Source organism: Lactuca sativa, chromosome 8, assembly GCF_002870075.4.
Source record: "Lactuca sativa cultivar Salinas chromosome 8, Lsat_Salinas_v11, whole genome shotgun sequence".
NCBI lineage: Eukaryota > Viridiplantae > Streptophyta > Magnoliopsida > Asterales > Asteraceae > Lactuca > Lactuca sativa.
Genome location: NC_056630.2, coordinates 59,958,720 through 59,984,312, shown reverse-complemented (window position 1 = coordinate 59,984,312; position 25,593 = coordinate 59,958,720). Strand labels below are relative to the sequence as shown.

Genomic DNA, 25,593 nt, shown 5'->3' with positions numbered 1-25,593 from the left:
CCAAAAAGATCATCGTCGTTGATCCAACCAAGTTTTTGCACAAAGGATCTATTCCAGAATCTATGTACCGGTCTGTCTCTCAGGAAAGTAAACTCATCTCTGAGTACAAATTGCTTCCTCCAAAGAGTCCACGACAATTAACTCCAGAGATGCAGCTGCCTTAGACGAGGTGGAAAAACCGGCTAAACGAGGAAAGAAATTTTTGGATAAGAAAGAAGCAACCGAAGAGCCCTCTTCTAAACCCTCTAAGTCAAAGAAAAGAAAAGCTGACAAGGGTGATTCCTATGCTCCTAAGAAAATCAAGAAAATGGTTCGTAGAAACCTCACTTCTTCACCTTCACATTCAGACCCGAAGGACGACCAGTCTGCAGGTGATGATGACAAAGGGCAACATAAAGGTTCACCTAGGGGTAATACACCTCCTCAGTCTCCAACTCCTATGGATCTTGTTAATGATTCTGTTCCATCACCCCTTCCATCTCCACCCAAGACAATCGTTCAGGTCACCGTTGCTCCTCCACCCATATCTTCAACACCACTAGTTTCCACTATTGCTCCACCACCGCCTGTCATTTTTACTCCAATCACTACCGCCCCATTACCACCACCTATTTTCTCCAACCCAACCTTCACCTCTACACCTATCATCACTTCAGCCATAGATTCTTCTGTCAACATCAACACATCTGATGTGGGGGGGCAGACTGAAGAACCTCCAAAAGTCACCACAGATCCTCTTTCACCAACTCCTTCTAGTGATTCTAATCCAGTTCTTGGAAGAGCTGATTTTTAATTTGATTCTACATACTACAGTCCCTACCAAATTCCCAGTGAGGAAGATGAATATGCTCCGGCAACAAAGCAGCACATCGACAATGTTCTTGAAAAGCTAGATTGCCTGCTCGCCTCGATAACAAAGTATAATGATGTTGTTCTCAAAGCTTTCATGGATACAGCCTGAACCAATATACAAAATCCATCGACGAATGTACTGCTGCAATCGATGATTCTACTTCTCTGTGCAAACGAGCCTCTTCTGATGTTAAAGATCCCATTCATGACTCCAAGGTTTTTCTGGACTCCTTCAAAGGTCATGCTGATTCCAATGCTACCAAGCTCACAGAGTCCATTGATTCGCTTTCTCACTCTCTTCAAGCGAAGCAGACCAAGTTTGAAACTGTCATGTCTGACCTCTCTGCTGACAACAAGACTTTCTTGTCTTCCATTGACACTCGGTTTGAAAAGCTCACTGCTAATCTTCTCATGGAAAGACAACTCAAAGATAATCTTACTCAATAGACGGCGATCAATGCAGTGCAATAAGCAGTACTTGCCAAGGCTGAACACGAAATTACCCTGTTGAAAACCGAACGGGCCATTTTTCGCAGCTGTGCCGGGGATGTTCTGTCTCAGTTACATACTCTGCTTCAGGCTCATGATCCTATTCGCACACTCACTATTCGCAATCATTTTACCTCCAAACTTCTACCCTCTCTTGAACTCTTACGCGAAATGAAGGGTGTTTCATAGAGAATTGTTCCTCCGCAACAAGGGGGAGAAGAGCAGCCACAACCTATTCCTCTTAAACCGAAGGTCAAAACCGAACTGAAGGATAATTTAGCTTCGGTTTCTGGTGTCAAAGAAAGGAAAAAGCGTGTTATTGGAGAAGATGATGAGGATGACGAAGATCAAGAAACTATTTCTGAGATCTTGAACCGAAAGAAAAAGAATGAGGAGATAGATGAAACTCTTCAAGCAGCTAAGGAGGCTGAGGAAAAAGAAAAGAAGAAGAAAGAAGAGGATGATGCATTAAGTTGCAAGAAGATGTTATTCCTTTCCTGGACAAGAGAGACACTTATCAGGGAGGCAATAGAGTTTCCAAGCACCTACTGGCTGGAGCCTGTAACCTCCTTTGACTGTGAAAATATAAGGGACTCGCAGTTCGACATGCCGATTACTCGAAAGGCATTTGTTTTTCACTGTTTTGAGCCGACAGTTGATGTTCCTTCACCCCATCCTCAGGTCGACCGTGAACTTATAGATTTTTATCTTGAGTTCAATCAGCCTCAGTAGCTGACCTGGAGTGCTCAGAAAATTACTACAGTTAAGGTGCTGAAATCATCGTCTGTGGGGAAGTTTATCAATGTTTCTTTCAGGATAAACCGAGGTTCAAATAACTCAGTGTCTATTATCTCCCTGGCACATCTTCCTAACTTGAATCCTCATGATTGGATTCTACTTTTCAATATTTTGCTTACTAATGCAACAATGTATGAACCAATCTTAGGACATCTGAAAAGGATGTTGGCCTCTTATATTCATGAGGTTGCGAAGACAGATCAAGAGGTGACGACTGTCATGAGGAAGAAATCGACGGTGAAGCCAACTGTAAAGCCAGGATATGTCAACAAAATGACTCTCGGTCAAATTGATCCTGCTCACCTCACAGTGATGTTTACAAGAGCCAAAGGTCAAAGATACTTGTTTGCTCTGGTGGACAAACATTTGTTCTTGACTGATTGCCTGGAACACATCATCAATATTATTCATCGGTGCAAGGCGAATTCTGAGTCCAATAAGAAGAACTTCACAGACACGCTTCAGTGGTACATTACTTTTCGACAAACTCTTTTAGCCATCATAGAGAGCGTGTTCAAGACTATCAAGAAGTCTGCTGCAGATCAACTGAAGAGAGCTCTCGGCTCCATTGACGCGGAGGGGGAGATTGTTGGGTATTATGTGTTGCGTCATGGGCTGTTCTTTTGCATATCTAGTATTGGGCCTGTCTAACCGTGATTATAGATTAGGGTTATGTATTATATATAGTGCATGCATGTATGCCTTAGTACAAGAGTTATTGATTATCTTTTGCATTGTAACCCTAAGCATCTCTATAGTCGACGTTCTTAATCGAGCTCTTCTGAGGTGTCAAAGTTTAATCATTCGACATCATTCAAACCATTTTTGTGTTCTTTATTGTTTCATTTATTGTTTTTCTGCTTGAATCTATCGATCATTAAGGAATATTATTCCAACACAATATATATTATAAGTTTTTGTATAACATTAATATAATCTGCTTTTGTGATGTCCGATAATATTTTTTGGATAAAATAAGAAATAAGTTGTTTTGAATGAGCTATTAATAAACAATATTGAACTAATAAACTTTGTATTATACTATTTATATTACACTAAAACATCCAAGGTTTCATATATGAATTTTCAAATATTAAACATTGAAATTAAGAATGAAGTCATACAAAATACATCATTATACTTAAATGTCATCAAGAGTTTTAAAATAAATCGATTAGTAAATATGATATTTAATTTTAATTACATATTTTGCAAGGCGTACATTTGACTTTATGTTGGTGCGCCGAGAATTCTTTTCCATAATTTGTACCTAAAAAATTAAGGTGAATAGGAATATAAAATAGATATTACCAAGAATTAATATAAATAATTAAAAAGGGTATGTAGATCTCCTACCATCGGTTAAAGACAACATACCTCTCTAGTGGTGTCAATTTCTATGTGAAATTGAAATAGTCATTCTATGTACACATTGTTTTCTAATTACATAAACAAATATGAGTAACCAAACATAAAAATGTTATTTTTATGTAGGAAAAATATTTTAGTTAACTAACAAATTAAATAATATAATTTTAAGATTTAGGAGTTTCAAAACATTAATATTTTTATTAATCAATCAATTAAGTAACTTTACAATCATTATTAAAAAGCATTTGAAATATTAGATTTTAAATGAATTTTGGTTGAAGTGTTTTGACCTTTATTATATACATACATATATATATATATATATATATATATATATATATATATATATGTATATATATATATATAGAGAGAGAGAGAAAGAGAGAGAGAGAGAGAGAGAAAGTATAACATATGTATGGGTTTTAAATAATTATCTTTTTTAAACGGTACAATTACAAAACAAAAAAAAACATATTTAAATATTTAATTAAATATTTTCGACATCACCCTCTATAACATATGATCAATGTATTAACGATTAAACCACAATCTACAACGACTGTATTACAATAACCCAAAAACGAAGAAAATATAGAAATGAATTAGTATAACAAACTTACAAATTAAAAACTCTAATGTAATAACATATCTCCAAAAGTGGTCATAAGACCTCAACCAAACACAAAAACCTTTAAGTTTGTTTTCTTTCTGAAATTTGTATATGATTTTTATGCATGTCTTCCCGCCTTTTATTAATAAACTTTTCACTAGATGCTAATTAAACATAATATAAGTTATAAAACTTTTAAGTGTTAAATCATAATTAAGAAAACTTTTGAGTTGCATTAGTTAAAAATGAGGTTTTAAATAAATGTGGTTTGAGGAAGTTAAAAAGAGGGGTTTCAAATGTATGAGATTCAAGAAAAAAATGTTATCTTTATAAGTATGTATGATATCGAAAACTTTATATGCACCCAAGTTGAGTTTATATGAATTTATATTTGGAAAAGTTGCAATTGATTTCTTACATCTATGGAACCACTCACCTAACTCTTCAAACCCTACAAACGTAATCTATCATTGTGTGTTGACATACATGTAATATGTAATCTAGAAATTTCTTATATAGGCTAATATTTCATTTAAATCATCAATTAAATAGCATAATTTGAAGAGTTTTAAAGTTACAAATCATAATATTTCAATTAATCGTATAAGTTGAATAGTCTTGGGAGTTTCAAATGCATGAGGTTCAAGGAAAAATGGTCTTGGGAGTTTCAAATGCATGAATTTCAAGGAAAAATGCTAGCTTTATAAGATATACAGATAGATAGATAGATAGATATAGATTTGGCACTTGGGACGTACCTAAGTAGAATTTTTGTGTGAAATTAAGCACATTGATTGTTGGAGAGATTTGGTTGTATAAAGTCCTCGAGTGCTTCCCTCTCCCATAACAAAATGGTAATTTATTAACGGTTCGACAGATTTGTCCTTCATGTTCTTATTTGGATAAAAATGAGATTTTATGTTACAAAATGTCTTAGGAAATGGCAAATGTTTATATATGTATCGTAACTCCTGGTGGCATGGAACCCACTTTGTTTGGGATCTTTATAGCCTGCTAACTAGAAAGACAACTAATTAAATCATAACAAACAAGTTTTTATTTAACCTTATCGATATCATCTTATATATGTTATTACTGTATATATGAAATGCCAACAAATCATAATCAATGTGAAAAATGATGGATATTAGATGCAAACAAATGGTAGCAAAACTGAGAGGTGTCTTAAAAATAGTTGAGAAAGATGGTGTTGAAAACACAAACTAAACATAAAGAACATTGCTTATATCTTCAAAACACATTGCAAAATTAATTTAAATTAACAATTATATAGTTACGGACAGAACATTTAAGTTTCTAAAAAATAAATTTTTGCAAATGTTTTATTATATTTAAGGTTTATTCACACTCATCCAAGTAGGTGGGTGATAGGATCGAACATCCAAGACCCATCGAACCCAAAGATTTTATGGACTTTATTAATGGTATGTTAGAAAAAGTTCAATATTGAATATATCATTAATAATTTTGCATCTCAAAAAGTCAGAAGAAATATTTTTCTTTCAATATATGGATTTTGTAATCGAAAATGTTATATTTAGAAGCTAGCATAGATAATTTTCTTTTAATTATTGAGTTATTATAAAGTAGTTAATGAAATTTGTGTATTTTCAGGATCTTTTTTACTTTCTCGTCGTGGACCCAAAATATGTTTGGAATAACTCTATGTCTATTAACTTTTAAAATTGTTTATGTTGCCACGTGTAATACATGGATTATAAACTAGTAATTAAATATGAAGAACAATAAAAGAGATAAAATAATCTATATAAGGGCAAAAGAGCCGGTTTATGTTATTAGGGACAAAATTTGAAACAAAATAAGGCTTTAGGGACCATCCGAATGTTACTGGGACAAAATCTGCATATTAGACCAAACCACCAGGATCATTTATGTAATTTACTCAATATATAATTATGTGTGTAACACTAATTATTCTTGGTATTAATACATTCATTGTGCTGTTAAGGATGAATTAATGGAATTACGTCCGCATTTATTGAAACACTAATGTAACAGGAGTTTTAGCTGTGAAATGCATATATAAACGTATTCTTTTATCTGATTTTTCATCACACTGAATATCATATCAGTAGTTATAAAGATTTTGTTCGTATGAAGTTAGCCGAAAGTCTTATAAATGGATATTTCTCCTGATGAATCATCAACATCTATCTACCAAAATGGTCAATACCATGAGAAAATAAGTCGAAAATTTGAAGAAATCACCTCGACGGCTTCAAAAAATAGCGAATGGGCGACTTTTAGGGATCTTTACCAATATCAAGGCTTTTGGTATTACGAGGGATCCCTACAAAGGATTGTGCAAGCTCAAGAACAGTTCAAAGCTCAGCCTACTGACATCATTTTATGTACGACACCTGACTCCGATGCCTTGAGGCTCCAAACCTTGGCTTTTGCTATCATGAATAGGACTACTACTAGTTCATTGGAATCTGGAAATGCTTTGCAACCCAAAATCCCTTGTTTGGAAATGGATCTTTTTCCCATGCACAAAGATTATCTAGAAATTTCTTCTAACCCTAAATTTCCCTTATTCACAACACACATACCTTACACTTCTCTTCCAAAGTCCATCATAGACTCAAAATGCAAGATTGTGTACATGTGCCGAAACCCTAAAGATGTTCTTGTTTCACAATGGCGTGATATAGGGACTACGGATTTGGATAGGATTCCTTTGAACCAAGCATACAAATCATTTTGTAAAGGGGTTTCAAATTATGGGTCATTTTGGGATCATGTGTTAGGATACTGGGAAGCAACTATGAAATGGCCTGATAGGGTACTATTCTTGACGAATGAGAAGTTAGAAACTGAAACATCTTTCAATGTAAGAAGATTGGCTCAGTTTTTGGGTCGCCCTTTTTCTTTAGATGAAGAGATGCGTGGAGTTGTAAGAAAGATTTCCATGAAGAAAACTAAAGAAATACAAAGAAATAAAGATGTTGAAGATCAAATGGATTATCTTTCTAAAGAGATGAAGGATCATATAGATCAAATCACTAAAAACCGGTTCAAAGGTTCGGGTCTTATAATCGGTTAAGGCAGTGTTATGTGCCATCGTTGCTTCTTAATTCAGAAGTAGAAAATTTTAATAAAATTGAGCGAAACTCCATAGTACTTTAAAATAGATGTTAGATAAAAATATTTCGATAGTATGATTGTGTGGGTTACACTCCTTCCTAGACACTTATATTTTCCATGTTAATGAAGTTTTTAACTTTCTAAAAGGACAACATTAACTCGATGAACCTAACAGCTATTTATTACTATTTCCTTTCATATGTAACTTCATCATGTTTTATATGCTTTAAATAATATAACTTTTTTTATAATAATATAACATATCTAACTAGCTAGGCATTATTACCTTTTTGGTAAGTCGCATTCCTAAATAATTTTCACAAATTTAGCCCGACACATATTTTATAAGCACATATATACCCTGCTTGAGTAACGAGTATAGTTGAGTTGGAAACAGTATTGAATTTCTCCAACAATAAACGTTTAAATATCGATAACAGAAAAAAGTATTCGAATGAGCCTCCACTCTATGGATAAAAAAGACTTTGCTTTTCGTATGAAAACCTCTATACATCTTAAAAATGATTTTCCAGATAAATAAACAAATAATGACGAAAAAATGCAAAAAAAAAATAAGATAATAATTAAAAAATAAGTGTTTTCAAGACCTATGGGTTGAACTGCATAACCTTTGGTGCAATTCTCAATAATCTGTCCAAAGCATGAGGAGTAAACTTTCTTGCAAACAAATGACATGTGTGGTTTTTCCTCCCATTATACTCACAATGGCTATCACTCCTTAACTTCTCCAAAAACTGGACTGTCACATCATACCTCGTATACCGTGCTGGGTGGGGTCCACCTTTTGACCAGTCAACAAAAGTCAACGTTCGTCTGGAGTTCCTTGCTCCAAATTTCTTGGAGACAAATGTCGGCAAGTAATGCTCGTCTGCATAACAAGATCCGTTGCAATATTTTTGAAAAACGGGGAAATACGTTTTATCTGATATTACCTCTAATGCTAAATCACGATCCATTTCAAACCATTGGGACCCTTTTCTCCACTCTTGGAGTTTAATGGTAGGATGCATTTTTCGGCTATAACGCCCTCGGCCAACGGGGCCCATTAAATCATAGGACTCAACAAAATTTTGATTCGAATTGATCAAGTATGAGTAGACTGTTGAAAAATTGAACAGGGGAATACATGCTTCTGATAGAAGAACAAATCGTTGGTTGGAGAAATCAAGAAGCGCGTTGGCTAGCAGTCGGCGTTCGGCTTCGACCATGTTGACTTTTCCCCATTGAACTTCCTGAAATCGATAATTATTCTTCAAACAGGTTAAATGCAAGAAATGGTAATATACTTTTGTTGATTTTGTTTATTATGCAATCTATTTCATTTCTTTCTACTACTAGATTTACTATTATCAAATATACCTCTAGTTATAGTATTATCCATGATTTTTTAAAGTACAATATCTTCAAACGAAAGAAATTAATATACTATACCACACATGTATAAAAACATATTGTTTTTTCATTGTATTTAAACCCATTAATTTCTCTAGCCACATGCATAATAAATTGTAGATGCCCTACGCCCATAATAAAAACCACATGCAGGTTGGACCAAACAAATAATTTCAAAACCTTTCCATTTATAGTTCTTTGCTTTTTTGGGCGTCGGTCATTGAATTATTTGGTGTTTTTAAAATAATTACTCAAATTTCTTTGTATTTGAAACATAAAGAGAATTAGAATTAGTAACAGAATGATTTGTGCTTAAATCAGGACACAATTTTTACGTATTTGCATTTATAGTTACTTAAATAAATTGTTAAAAGCGTGGTTAAAAATAGCATTGTGGAGAAGATAATCGAGACAAAGATGGAAATGATTAGAAATATGATCGTCAACTAAAATACATTTGTTTGAGATGAGAACTAAAATGGATATATATGATTATTTTAGTCATGGATTATTCAAATCATTTTAATTGTAAATGTAATTAAAATATTAGTTCTTGCCTTTTGGACGTTTGGTTTTAGTGATGTTTAAGATTCTATTGGATACTATAATTTTCTGTCGGTTTCGAGTTTTAATTGTTGGACATATCTACCCCTTTAAATTTCCTTAAACATTTTCTTGTTGTTCGTTTTGCTTTGGTAGTTGTATGAAAGGGACAAGGGAAGTACAACAGATTAGGCAGATTGTACAACTGATAAAGCTAAAACTTATGGATGAGACATTAGGGGTATAATAGTAAATTCAGACATCCATTTTCTTACCTTACTAGGGATTCTCCGGCCATGGAAAACGGAGTGTTTGGGTTCCGTTCGGTTGGAAAATGAATCGGAGCAATGGACGTAGACGTTGAAAAGACCATTATGCCCTTTGAAGAATCGTTCCCACAACGGCGACAGCAACACCGGACCTCTTGTCAAGAACATGAACGCCACCTTCGGAGTTCTGTGGAATGGATAGTTTCTCACTTTAGGAACCATGGATGCTCGCCAAATCAACTCTTGGTCAGTCATCTGGTGCATGATTTTCGATGGGTGTATGAAATCCTCCAACCTCATGTTCTGTGTCGGCGGCGGTGGCAAGGCGGTGGTGTTGGTGGTGGTGTAGAGAGGGAATTCGTTGAACAAGAGATTGAAGGAGACATTTTTTAGTTGGAAAGTGAGTAATATGCCAAAGCATAAACCAAAAGCGAAGAAAAGGATCAAAGAGAGGAGATTTGAAGGTTGGAACGGGGCATTGAAGAGCTTCAATGGCGGAACTACTGTGTTTTGATTGTTCTTCATTGTTTCAGAGAATCAGAAACAACTTTCAGTTTATTTCTGAATGGATTTCATTAAGGAACGAAAGATCAGTTTCACTGTAGGGTTTAAGAATGGAGATAATGGATTTTGTAAATGGTGGGGTGTGAGATTAAAGAAGAAGGCCTACAATGTCGTTTGGGGTGGATTTACTTGGTGTAATTGACGACTACTACAAAGTCTACAAATACATAATACAAATATTGCTTCGTCTAGTTTACGACTACTAAAAGTCTAAAACACAAACATTCGAATAGTCTTCCAGAGGGTAATTTGGCTAAATGACAAAATGGTCCTTGGTCTTATGGTCAATTTTCATATGTAGAACGTCTCATATGGGTTGGTCTAGTCAACACCTTGACAATTCGGATAGACTTAGTTTCGTGTTACAAACGGTAGTAATATCATGTGATTGTTAAAAAGTGAGCCATGTGCCATTTATACACATAAAAGCTTGATATGGACATAGGCTACATACATGTTAAAACATAAAGAAAGTGAATGAATTATTAATATTTAGAAACTTTTTTATAAAGTAAGACAAAAAGTTGTATTGCATTTCATGTGTGAGACCAATGTGAATAGAAATAAACAATAAATTTTTTACATTATTCCAAATGGTGGAACAATATGAGGTATGATCTCATTTTGTTTCATATAACAACACAAATTGAGATGCTTGCTTAAACAAACATTAAGAAGGAACTCAAGTAGTTAGAGAGAAAATTGGTATTTGGACTTGCTTACATATTGTAAGCAATATCTTTAAAGTTTCTTGTAAACATTTTAAGCATATCGGCTTCTGGCTTCCCCTTGCTTAAGTGTATCTTTCGGTTTTCGAGTACAAATGTTAAGTTTGGAAGTATTGGGGCCATTAGTGAAAGATGATGATAACCTTAAGGGCCATTATTTATTTTATATGGCTTCTGGGGTGCATATATAGATTTCTTAGTTGAAGTGTAAGTTTTATATTAATATTCCCAGTAACAGAAATATATAAAACAAACTAATATTCTTTTATTATTTGACGTGTGTTGGAATATACTTTGGTAACCCAAACAAGAATTAAGTTCCAGTTGGAAAATTGGAATGCAATATTTTAAAGTTTCCATTGTTATCGTTGTGTCGGTAGACTAGTATTTTAGGTATAATAATTCACCATAAAATCATAAATACCTATGGCATTTTACAAAATAAACCTTAAATAAAATTAATAATACTTCAAATATTGAAATGATATCTAAAATTTGAAATCATTTTGCATTTAAAAATGTAAAAAATATGGTCATAATTCAAAATGTAATATTAAATTTAGAGTCAAAGTAATTAAATGAAAAACAAAGAAGAATGGAAAAATAATAATAATAATAATTAGAAATGTCAACTTTGCCATGCGTTCTATTTTTTATTCAAGAAATTTGACTATCCATGCAATTCAGTTTAGATTTGGTGATCCAAAAAACAAAGAAAATTACTAGTATTTATAATTATAAATATGAAAAATAATGATTGATTGTAGCATGGAGATGGTATTTGACTTTTATTAACGAACTCTAAAGTCATATGAAGAACATGGAGTGAAGACAATACAGGAGAAGTATTTTGTTGATTTGGTCCGCAGGCCTCCACCATTGGACGCCGGACGCCGGATGAAGGTGCAATAATAGCCTCCATGTCCCTCCACCGATCAAAGTGACATTAATTATGTTATTACCTTGATACCAATTTGCAGAAAATTATTGATAAACAGAAACAATGAGACCTTTACGACTTAGTTTTCTTTGAGGATTCAACCTCAAAATAGATATTCAAGCAGCGTTCTTGAAACTCTCAATGAACATTTTTGTGGTTTTTGGTAGAATGGATGAGTAATTAAGTAACGAATTTCACCCTTTTGATCATAATTATGACATAAAAAATTTGACATTTAATTGAAGTTGTTATTTAGATTAACTGAGTTTTCAACCAACAAAAAAACTGTCAAAGCTGATCGATGTTGCTCTCGGCAGTTCTCGGTTGATTGGGGATATATTATATGTCACTCTTTTTTATGTCCGTGAAGCATGAAAAAACGTTTAGCATCTATATGTGCTAATTCTTTTGGGATGGAGACTGTGACTCTGGTAAGCACGATTGTTCTTGAGGAGGTGTGAGGTACGTGACTACGTATGGTCCATTGTCTAGGGCTTGGATTTTTTTTAAATATTAGGAAAATTATTTTGGAAATTCGTGGCTAATCCAATTCTATATATAAAAAAGAGTTTAGCTCATTTTTAGTCACTTAATTTTTGATTTTGTACTCATTTGGTCACTTAACTATTTTTAAGTTTTAAAAGGTGATCAAACTTTTGACTTTAGGTCATTTTTAGTCACTTAACTTTTGATTTTGTGCTCATTTGGTCACTTAACTATTTTTAAGTTTTAAAAGGTGATCAAACTTTTGACTTTATGCGCATTTAATCACTTAACTTTTGGTTTGGTCACGTTTAGTCATCTAACTTTTAGATTTGTGCTAATTTACTCAGCTAACTTTTAAAATTGTGCTTATTTAGTCACTAAACTTTTAAAAAATTTTAAAAGTTTAGTGACTAAATAAGCACAATTTTAAACGTTTGGTGACTAAATGCGACCAAAACAAAAGTTAAGTAACTAAATGAGCACAAAACCAAAATTTTGATGACCTTTTAAAATTAAAAAAAAGTTAATTGACCAAATAAGCACAAAACCAAAAGTTAAGTAACCAAAAATGACCTAAACCCTATAAAAAAGTTGTATTATGCGTCAAATCTTATATAGTATTAATGGATTTTGCTTTTATATATATATATATATATATATATATATATATATATATATATATATATATATCCTTATTCTAATAAAAGAATAGGTTTAATCTCATATTGACAAGTGTCATGCAATTAGAACCTCTCATTAATGTTATATATCATTTATAATGCCACTTGTCAACTTAATAATAATTCATTTCAAATTTCAAATTTTAAATTTCCACTCTAACTTCATTAAATTAATAATTGATTATTCATTTTAAATTTCAAAATTTAAAATTTCTTTCTTTAATTATATTAAATTAATAACATTAGATTAAAAAATAAAATAAAATTAATATAAATTATAAAATGATATAACTGTTATGAATTATTATTTAGTGAATGACTATTGGATTCTCCATATTCCCCCATTACTCTCCATAATTAGTGAACATTATAGCAAACATTATTATGTGTTTTATGAGTGTAGTTATGCCCCACTATAATGAGCATTCATATCATACATCACCTTTCATCTTCTTTGTCTAGTATAAATAGTGAATATTATGTATTGTAAAGTTTGATGATTTCATCACAAATATTGGAATAAAGTTCTCTCTACTCTCATGTTTTTCTTTACTCTATAACTTATCTTGTTATTTGATCATATTTTATAACACGTTATCAGCACAACTCTACCATAGAGCTCTAACTCTTTATCGCTCTTATTATTTTCAGGTATGTATTTTTATAAGTTTACATGTACAACGCTTACAAATTATTTTATGAAATTTATTAACTAGCAATTCTTGAACATACAAGTCTTTATTTTGATTAGTATTTTCACTATGAAAAACTATGTTATGCTAGAGAAAATTTTCTCTACATTCCATGCCACTAACATGCTCCTGCAGCAGAAATATCGTGAGAAAGATTTAAAAAGAATATATTATGAATTAATCTCATTTCTTCTTATGGCTAAATAAAACTATGAACTATTGATGAAAAATCATCAATCAATCCCGACCGGTTCTAGTACATTCCCTGAAGTGAATGCAACATCATATAATCATAATAGTCATGGGTCTAACCGACGTCGTGGATGTTATTATAATTATCATAAAAAAATAACAAGATTACAAGCAACCACCAGAAGTTGGAAAATAACAAAAATCCACATCCTAATGATAAAAGTGGTCAAGGCAAAAAAAAAAGTTGAAAATGTTTGTCACTAATGTGGAATGATCGATCATTGGTCTTGTACATGCTACTTACCAAAGCATTTTGTTGATCTTTATCAAGATTCTCTAAAATATAAATGTTGCGAATTATCTTGTCTACCCAGAAGGGACAAGTGGTGCTATTGATGGTGATGGAAAAATAATATATAATAGTTTTGTTTCATGACATTTATTATGTTTTTACGTCATATTCGTTTCATGAGAAATGATGTCGTCACAATCTTCCCAAATTAATAAAATATGAATTTATTTCTCTAAGTCGAATGTTTCTTATGTTTTATTTATTTATTGAAAAGAAATATGAATATTCGCAAAAGAAATAAGGAAGATATATTTCTTGCAGACAATGCAATAACATTCTGCTTACTTATCAATTAGAGAAGCAAATGTTAATATAATAACAGGTAATACAAAAATGATTAAAGGCTCCGGAAGAGCAAATATAGTATTACCATAAGTGATAATAATTACAATTGGTGATGCATTATTTTTATTAAAATCACCAAGAAAATTATTAAGTTTTAAGGATATAGTTCTAACGGATATCCTATTGAAACAACTAATGATGGTAATAAAAATTATCTCAACATTACAAAAATGATATCAGATAAGAAAAGTTTTTTGGAAAAATTACATGTATTGTCCTCCGGATTGTACTATACAAATATTACAATGATTCATGCTATTGAAAATATTATAATGATTCATGTTATTGAAAATAAAAACGGTATGATATTACCTTCATAGTTTGGCATGACCGGTTGGGCCATCCCGGATCAATTATGGTATATAGAATAAATGAAACTTCAAGTGGTCATTCCTTGAAAAACCAGAAGATTTTTCAAGATAATGAATTATGTTGCATGCTCTTAAGGAAAATTAATTTCCAGTCCATCATTGAACAAAGTTGGGTATGAAAGTCTTACTTTCTTACAAAGAATTCAAGAGGATATATATGGACTAATTCATCCAACACTATGTGGACCATTTAGATATTTTATGGTTTTAATTGATGAGTCAACTAGATGGTCACATGTGTGCTTGTTGTCTAGCTGTAATTTGGTTTTTGCAATATTACTTGCATAAATAATCAGCCCAAGGGCACATTTCCATGATTACCCAATTAAGATAATTCGAATTGACAATGTTGCAAAATTTCCGTTGCATGCTATTAACGATTATTGCATGTCGATTGGATTGAACATCCTATTACACATGTTCGTACGCAAAATGGTCTAATTGATTAATTAATCAAACACCTTTAATTAATTGCTAGACCATTACTAATGCATTATAAACTTCCTAATCAACATAAGGGCATGAAGTTTTACATGCAACATCACTTATATGCATAATAACAACTAGTTATCATGAGTTCTCCCCTATTCAACCGGTTTGCGGTCAGGAACCAATTATTACCATCCAAGGATGTTTGGATGTATAATTTATGTACGCATTTCTCCACCTCACTTCACAAAAATGGGTCCTCAAGAAGAATGAGAATTTATGTTGAATATGAATCCCCATCTATAGTAAAATATTTAAAATCATCAACTGGAGATTTATTTACAACTATATTTGATGATTATTATTTTGATGAATCATATTTTCCAACATTAGGGGAAGAAATAAAGAAGCTGGAAAATAAAATCTCTTGAAAGGAATTGTCACTTTCAGTTTTAGATCCTCGTTCAAGTCAATGTGAACTTGAAATAAAAAAGATAATTCCTTTACAAAATGTAGCAAATCAATTGCCAGAAGCATTTACTGACCCTAAGTGAGTAACAAAGTCTCATGTACCAGCTATACTTACTCCGGTTAGAATTGATATCCCAGAAAGAAAAAAAAATACAACTGCAAATGAATCTTAGGCACACCTGAAGCGTGGAAGATCAACCGGTTCCAAAGATAAAAATCCTCGAAAATGAAATGAAGCAAATACAATTGATGGTCCAAAAGAGAAAACAGAATCTCTTGAAAAATTAATGAAGCTCTAGAAGAGCCCATTGATATAACAAAAGAAAATAAGGTACCTGAAAAAAATGAAAATGATGAGATCTCAATAAATTATGTCATGACAGAAATAAGACGGAACCAACATAAGACAGAAGTCGACGATAATTTTTCATATAATGTTCCGCATGTGATTATAAAGAAAATGAGGATCTTGAACCTAAATCTATTGAGAACTGTACGAATAGAAAATATTGACCAAAATGGAAAGATGAAATAAATAAAGAGCTTAATTCTCTTACTCAACGAAAAGTTATTGGACCTGTAGTCCATACACCAAACAGAGTATGAACAGTGGGACACAAATGGGTATTTGTGCGTAAAAGAAATGAGAAAAATGAAGTTGTGAGATATAAAACAATACTTGTTGCACAAGGTTTTACCCAAAGGCCCGAAACTGATTATGAAGAAAAGTATTCTCTGATAGTTGAAGCAATTACATTCAGTTATTTTATAAGTATAATAATATATGCAAAACTGGAGATGTGTCTAATGGATATATTTACCGCCTATTTATATGGTTCACTTCAAAATGATTATTATATGAAAATCCCAGAAAGGGTTTAAGGTGCCAGAAACACAAACTTCTAATTCTCATGAAGTATATTTGGTAAAATTAAATAAATCTTTGTATAGATTGAAACAATCTGGTCGTATATGCTTCAATTGTTTTAGTACAATTATGTTAAAAGAGTGTTATAAAAATGATCCATTAAGCCCATGTGTATTCATAAAAACATCCAGATAAGAATTTATCATAATTGATGTTATTGTAGATGATTTGAACATAATTGGAATTCCTAGAGAATTGGAAAAGGTCACTTCTTGTTTGAAAGAAATTTTTGAAATGAATGATCTTGGTAAGATGAACTTCTATTTGGGTCTTTAAATTAAGCACACAAAAATGGACTTTTTGTACATTAATATCTAAAAGAGGTGCTAAAAAGGTTTTATATGAATAACTCACATCCATGAGTAACCAGAAGGTGGTAAGGCAATTAGATGCCTAAAAGGACCAACTTCAGCATCATAAAAAACATGAAAATCTTTTTGTTCCCGAAGAACTACATCTTAGTGCTATTGGTGCACTAATATATCTTACTATTAATACATGACCTGATAAATCTTTTGTCGTAAACTTATTAGCAAGATATAGCTCTTGTCCAACAAGAAGATAATGGAATAGAGTCAAACACACTCTTTGATATCTTCGAGATGCTGGATATTTATCTGATCCACATAAAGCTCGATCCCAAACAGGTTATTTATTCACTTGTAGAGGTAACGTAATTTCTTGTCATTTTGTTAAACAAACTTTAGTTGCTACTTATTCTAACCATGCAGAGATTATAGCAATTTATAAGGCAAGTCATGAATGTATATGGTTAAGAAATTTAACTCAATACATTTGCAAGAATTGTGGTCTAACTTCTAACAGGGATGTTCCAACCATACTATATGAAGATAATACAACTTGTATAGCTCCATTCAAGGAAGGATTTATAAAAGGAGACAGAACCAAGCATATATCACCAATGTTTTTTTCACTCATGATCTTCAAAAAGAGTGTGGCATCAACATCTAGAAAATTCAATCCAGTAACAATTTTCCTGATTGGTTTACTAAAGCACTTCTTACATCGAAATTCAAAAGATGGTACGAAACATTGTTGTGCGGTGCTTCAAGAGAATCAAGTGATGTGCTAATCAGGGGGAGTTGGAAACATATTGTACTCTTTTCCTTAGCTATGTTTTTCCCACTGGGTTTTCTTAGCAAGGTTTTTAACGAGGCAATTGTTTCCAATATCTATTATTAATCATGTACTCTTTTTCCTTAATAAAGGGTTTTTCCCATGAGGTTTTACCGATTAAGGTTTTAACGAGGCATGATACAATCGTCATTCAAGGGGGAGTGTTATGAATTATTATTTAGTGAATGACTATTGGATTCTCCATATTCCCCCATTACTCTCCATAATTAGTGAACATTATAGCAAACATTATTATGTGTTTTATGAGTGTAGTTATGCACCACTATAATGAGGATTCATATCATACATCACCTTTCATCTTCTTTGTCTAGTATAAATAGTGAATATTATGTATTGTAAAGTTTGATGATTTCATCACAAATATTGGAATAAAGTTCTCTCTACTCTCATGTCTTTCTTTACTCTATAACTTATCTTGTTATTTGATCATATTTTATAACAGTATTTATTTAAATCAACGATTATAATTTTATATAATTAAAAAAAATATCTCTTAAGTAATAATTTATTTAAAATAATTGATTAATAATTTTGATTTTTTAATACGAAAGTTCAATTAATTTTATAATCGTGGTTATCACGGGTTATAAACTAGTATATATATATATATATATATATATATATATATATATATATATATATATATATATATATATATATATATCACTATTCTAATCTTTATACTAATAAAAGAGTAGCTGATTTGCCAAGTGTCACCATATTAGACATTTTAATTAATGTGTTGCCACTTGTCAATCTATTAGTTTTCCATTTTAAATTTATTAAACCTCCTCATTAATGTGATTCTATTTTAAATTTTAACTTTTAAATTTTAAATTATTGTTTTCATTAATTCACAAATAAAAAATATCTAATATATATTAAAAATTAATTTTATATATTTATTTGAATCAATGATTATAATTTCACGTAACTAATAAAAAATATCTCTTAAATTAATAATTTATTTAAAATAATTTATTAATAATTTTGAATCTTTACTATAAAAGTTTGATTAATTTTATAACCGTGGTTCTCACGGGTTATAAACTAGTAAAAGAATAGTTTTATTCTCTTTTTGACATGTGTCATCCTATTAGGCCTCCTAATTAATGCATATTTTATTCTCTTTTTGTCATGTGTCACCTTATTATGTCTCCTAATTAATGTATGCCATTTGTCAACTCCATTTCAACTTTTAAAACTTCCACTTTAATTACATTAAATTAATAACATTAGAATAAAAATTAAAATAAAAATAATAAAAATGATATAATTTCACATATTTATTTAAATCAATGATTAAAATTTATATAACTAAAAAAACTCTTAATTAAGTAATTTATTTAAAATAATTAATTAATAATTTTGAGTTTTTACTATAAAAATTTAATTAATTTTGTAACCGTGGTTCCCACGGGTTATAAACTAGTATATATATATATATATATATATATATATATATATATATATATATATATATATATATATATATATATATATATTTAGAGAGAGAGAGGGGGGGGGAGATAGAGGTTCAAATGTTTTTGACAACTATTGTGTGCCTGTGTGCACCAATAAGAATTCAGGAAATAATTAATTATTAAATAAATCATTTAAGGGTATTATAGTAATCTTGACATATTTAAATATGGTAGATAATTAATATGTTCTTTATTATTCCTTTAAATATGGGACGTAGTCAAAATCTGTTGAAAAAAACCCTAGCCGATCACGTCTACAGCGATTTATCCTCCCTCTCGTTTTCCTAGCATTGGTCCCTGCTATTCAGCGGGGTTTCAGAGGTATTGGGCTACCGTAGAAGGGGAGATGTGCTAGAGGTTCGATTAGAGGGCAGGAGGGGTTCCAATGGGGCAAAGAAATCAACGATGAAGTCAAATCTTCATAGGCCTTGATCGATGGGAACAGAAGAGAAAGAAAGCGAGGAGAGGAGGTATCGATCTCCGATGAGTGACTAGACCGAAGAACAAAGGGAGAAGCAGCGGGGTGGGGCTGTTGCTCCGATCGAAGCAGGTCAAGAGGTGGAGAGGATGTGGTGGTGGTCGTTGATTCTTCTTCTCCGGTGAAATCTAGGTATTTTTTTATTCATGTCTTCCGATTATGGTTTTGGTTAATTAATTATATGTCAATTAGTTTATTTGTCAAGACAGGAAAAATAAAAAAACATTGCAAGATAGGATAAGTAAAATAACATGCTGTTAGAATATATTGATTTGAAGATTACATTCTGTTAGAGTAAATTACATTTTTTTAATATTTACTACATTCTATCAAAATTTATACTTTGAAGATTACATTCTATTAGAATAAGTTACAATTTTTTAATGTTTGCTATATTCTATCACATTGCCAATTTAAAATATTATATGCATTCTGCCAAAATTTGAAATGGCATATATATATATATATATATATATATATATATATATATATATATATATATATATATATATATATATTCTGTCAGAATAATGGTAGTGCAGTAATGGTAATTGCACTTTAGAGTTAATGATTCTTTTAGAATTTGTGTTTGCCTTTTTTGTAATAGATTTGCTATGATATTTTTCCACAGAATGAACAGGTTCAGTAAAGTCATTCTTACGATATTTTTTTTAACCATTCTTAGTTTTTGTTGCATTTTTTTATAGGAATTGATTGAAGAATGGTTTGAAGACATGATAGGAAATGCTTGAAGAATGAATCAAAGATTGATCACACTCACATTTTAAGAATCTTGTTATGTTTTAAAGAATTACACTTGTTTTCTTTTATAATTTTGTTATTATTCAAGAATGTTCTTTGTATCACAATCATACACTGTAATTATTTGATATATTATTAGTGCAAGGAGACATGTATTCTTTATAAAATGTTAGTGTTGATAATATGTTCTATAATTCTTTAAGCATGTTAATATATATAAATATTGAATATAGTCATATTCTGCAAGAATAAAATCAAAAATATATTTACTAGTTTATGGTTGATTTTTATGTCATTCTAACAGAATGAAATCGGATATTATTAAAAATTATATTTGAATTAAATTTAAAAAATTCAGATTTTTAAAAATAAGGGTATTAATTATCCCTTAAAATCTGGAAATTTCCTTTTTTAATATATGTTAATTGACCAAAATACCCTTATGTTGAAATTTATGTGATTATATGGTACATGTTACCCTATTTTAATATCATAGACCCTCAGATCAAAATCATTGATTCTATTCCATCCGTTGGTCCAGATTTGTGCTTACGGGCAGACAATAGATGTCAAGAACATTTGAACCTAGCCCTATATATATATATATATATATATATATATATATATATATATATATATATATATATATGGTTAGGTTATTGTGTTCTAATTATCTATTGTGTACATATAGGATTCATTGTGGACTAATCATTTTAGTTATTTTAATAAAGTAATTAATGTGTATTACATGTTGAAGATATAATGAGTATTAATTAAATCTCCAACATTTAATATGCATTAAATGTTTTATTAAAATAACTAAAATGATTGGTCTAGAATCAATTATAGATGCACACAATAGATAGTAAAATCATTTGAACTTAACTCTCTCTCTCTCTCTCTCTCTCTATATATATATATATATATATATATATATATATATATATATATAGGAATGAGTTCTATAGAAAACAAATAACTAGGGCAACATCTACCGGAACCAATAATCAAATGACACGTGTCCATTTCTTTCTTTACAAGTAATGTATTGTGGAAGTTATTGTGGAAGTGATGTGTTGTCATGTTTTCATTGGTTCAAATATGTGTTTCCCTAATCATTCATTTTCCATATAACTCTTCCCCATATTTATATATATATATATATATATATATATATATATATATATATATATATATATATATATATATATATTAAGGCCCATGCTAAGCACGACCCATGAAGAGTAATTTTGGTATTTACTAAAAGAGATTGCATGATTCAAAGATTAATGCTATAACAAGTAAGGTTTTAAAAGGATGTTAAAATGCTTATATTATCAAAATTAATGTTAAAAGGTTTTAGCCAAAATATCCATATTATTATTAATACTATACATTTGCCATAAATTGAAAATTATACCACTATAGAAGAAAATAGTAGCCAAACTTACATTTCCTTCGCTAAAGTTTTAATAATGAGCAAAAGTTTTGTGTCATCATTAAGTCATTACAGTACAATTTTATAATCAATAAGCTTTCAATCCATTACACTTTAATTACAAAAATGAAAGTCCAATGCTAGAATAGTCAAATAGTTAAAAGTACATTGCATTTTCTGCATTAACATAACTTTGACACCCCTTTCTATACCTAAAAATGATCATTATCCAAAATTTGTAGAGATACGTCACAAACATAGGAAAAAATTATGTTATAATTTAATTTGTAAGATTTAATTTCTACTTTGTTGAAAAGAAAAAAAAAACAGACCCAACAGATATTGCTAACAATGCATCAAAACTAATTAAAAGAAAATGAATTTTCCTAGAAAGATATCTTTGTCATTTAAAGTCAATATAGTTTTCATGATACGTGCTCCCTTGGTGTTGGTGGTGCATTAGAGTGGCCTTTGAGCACTTGCATCTTCCAGGAACGACTTTACAGCAGTAAGGAAAAGTCAGTTAATAGCAATTGTGTAAATTATATTAATTCTATTGGACAAAGATAAATTGCATAAAGTAGAAGCATAAATAATGTTATTTATGGCATTTAATCCTCTCAAGCTATTTTTCATGAACATTATTTTCCAAATTCTAAATCTTACCAATTTATCTAATTCTCCTTTCCATAATTACTTAATTCAATTCCTCTTCATTTTAAATTTAAATCCTATTCCTTATATAACTCATTAGAAATTCTTTTTTGCAGATTCCGACATCTTTCCATTTTTTCTTCTTATGATGAAAGATATGTGTCAAGTTCTTATAACCATCATTGTATCATATTGCTCCTAAAAGCCAAAAAAACCTAGAAGCAAACACCATAATAAATTTACTAACCATATACATTATAAGTCAAGAAATTGAGTTCTAAAACAGTTAATAATCAAATTTAATGAACAAAAATGGTTATATGTAGAAATTAGAAACCAAACCTTAGCATCAAATAAACTGTTGATGGAAATCCGATTTTGGTTTGGTTGTTATATGTTTCCTCATCTAGTAAGTGGAACAAATTCGCTTCTATTTGCCCAATAACTGGATCTTGTAACCAGCCCCATAGTAAATGGACATCATCGGCTGATTACAACCATCAACTTGAAGATGTTACATAGAAGTAAAGCAGGTCTTTTTGAATAATTTGGCACAAAGTGGGAATCGTTCTATATGTGATTAAGAACATACCCAGGTTGAACATCATCAATTCAAATTGAAAATACTTGAGAAAACGATCAAAGCCCAAAAACCTTGTACAAAAAATGAAAAAAAGAAATCTTGAAAGTACATCAAGATAACGGTCCTCCCATGACCCGAAGAAGAAAGAGACACTCCGACTAAAACATACATAAAATAAAAATCTTTAGGATCTCTAACTAAAAATGAAAACCCATTGATTTTGCATTGATGTAATATTAATCCAATAAATTTATAGGGGATGGCAGTTTCACTATAAACATGAAAATCGTAAATCAATTTGTGAAGGGAAGACATTGGGAGACGAAAGAAGAGAGAAAGAGAGAAGAGGGGCTCAGAAACACAATAAAAAAATTAATAAAACCGCAGATGGTAATATGAAAGTCTAATGAATTTCCCGAAATAAGGAAAGTTTGAGGGTTTTGTTGATCACTTGAAGCGAGTATAGTAAAATTTGAACCCAAATTTTCAAAAGTACTTAGAAACGTATAAATGCGATGTAGATGGTACTAAAGAAAAAGGGTTTATATAGAAGGTGAGCGTAGAAAGAGAAACAAACTTAGTTCTGTTTGATAGTTGCTAACTGGGTTAGAGTTAATTGGGTTAGAAGCTGATTGGGTTGGAAGTTCTGACTGAATTAACTTCCGACTGAAATTTGTCGTTTGATTTTGCATCTGACTGATAGTGAAAAATGACTATATTACCCTCAGACAACATTTCTTATAAAAATTCTTTTATCATTTACCATTTCATGTATAACATTACATTTTTTACTAAAGCATTCAATGATGTCAAGGTTATTGGCTTGATATAAAAGCATTTCTTTATAGAAACATATGTTAGATCTTCAATCTTTGAGCTGATATTATAAAAAAGTTTATCACTACATTGAATGAAATTTTCGTCATGGTTTTAATATGTTCAATGTTATACCAAGACAATCAAGACAAAATAACTATTCCAATTAACATATGTGTTCATTTACCAAGATTTATGACTAATTACACGTTCATGAAGGTGAAAATTGTCCATAAATAATACTAGTGATTTTGGGTGAAAAGGAAAAAGTTGTATTAGGGCTTTATGATATTAAATTCTTATGCCCTGCCTCCATGTCTTTGTAAAGACTCGACAATTCTTATGCCCTGCAATGCACAATTACACATACAAATCATTATATCATTATCATTATCATTATCATCATTATATACTTATAAAGCTTGCATTTTTCTTGAACCATATTCATTTGAAACTCCCATGCATTTTTTCCTTTCACCACATTCATTTGAAACTCCCTTGATTTTTTAATTTCTTTCTAATAATTATTATAAGTTGGTTAATAAGGTTAAATAAATATCAAACCTAAAGTGTAATCATATATAAACTAAATTTCAATATTGAAAAAATATATTTTCTTCTACTTATAAAGTTTGTTTTTAACTTCTAACATATTATACTTAATTTATTAGGTCTAATATATTGTATGTAAACCATTATCATTTTAAAGCTACAACTTTTGATCAATTCGTATAAAATACTTAAATTGTTAATTTAAATATAACCTTACAGGATCAATTTAAATATAAAATTTAGTCAACTTTAACAACTCAAAGAATATTTTGTAAATAGTTAAAAATAATAAATTGTAGTGCTTTTCTAATAATGATTATAAATTGGTTAACAAGTATAAATAAGTATCAAACCTAAAGTGTAATAAAAAATAAATTAAATTTCAATATTAAAAAAATATTTTTACTTCTACGTATAAAGTTATGTCTTTAACTTTTAACATATTATACTTAATTTATTAGATTTAATATGTTGTTGTATGTAAATCATTATCAGTTTAAAGCTACAACTTTTGAACTGTATTGACAAAATACTTAAATTGTTAATTTAAATATAACATTATAGGGTCAACTTCAATGTAAATTTCAGTTCTATTTAAAAAAACCAAAAAATATTTTGTGAATAGTAAAAAGTGATAAATTGTAGTGCTAAATGCAAAAACTAAATTGTAATATCAATTCACTAAAATATTTTGTAAAGATATTTTTATAACCGTTTAAAATTTTGAAATAAGTAGCTTAAAATAACTTACAATAATAATAGTTAAAAATAAATATATATATATATAAATGATTTTATTGTTACCTTTAAAATAAAAAAAATGTTTGATGTTTTAAATAATTACACTGATAGAAATTAAAACGTTAAGCAAATAAATTTTAAAAATAAATTCACAATAACAACAACTATAAATAATATTAAACCATATATTATATTTAATTTTATTCATGAGTAACCTCCAGGTAGAGGTCATTCAAAAGATTGAGATTATGTTGTTTTAATAAATGTATATATTA

General features: G+C 30.3%; 3 protein-coding genes across 3 annotated transcripts; 2 read left to right on the top strand and 1 right to left on the bottom strand.

Annotated features, from left to right (window-relative positions):
* Positions 1 to 307: 307 nt before the first annotated feature.
* Positions 308 to 793, top strand: LOC111911192 (pollen-specific leucine-rich repeat extensin-like protein 1). The gene has a single exon (XM_023906974.1). It carries the CDS (start codon positions 308 to 310, stop codon positions 791 to 793), a length of 486 nt encoding a protein of 161 aa, XP_023762742.1.
* Positions 794 to 6,281: 5,488 nt separating this feature from the next.
* LOC111911191 (flavonol sulfotransferase-like) lies at positions 6,282 to 7,208 on the top strand. Its single transcript, XM_023906973.1, has one exon. The coding sequence runs from the start codon at positions 6,282 to 6,284 to the stop codon at positions 7,206 to 7,208; it is 927 nt and encodes a 308-aa protein (XP_023762741.1).
* Positions 7,209 to 7,696: 488 nt separating this feature from the next.
* On the bottom strand, positions 7,697 to 10,199 carry LOC111911251 (glycosyltransferase BC10). Its single transcript, XM_023907038.3, has 2 exons — positions 9,481 to 10,199; positions 7,697 to 8,502 (listed from the first exon to the last, which is right to left on the bottom strand). Exons 1-2 carry the CDS (start codon positions 9,997 to 9,999, stop codon positions 7,858 to 7,860), a joined length of 1,164 nt encoding a protein of 387 aa, XP_023762806.1. The 5' UTR covers positions 10,000 to 10,199; the 3' UTR covers positions 7,697 to 7,857.
* Between the last annotated feature and the right edge of the window lie 15,394 nt (positions 10,200 to 25,593).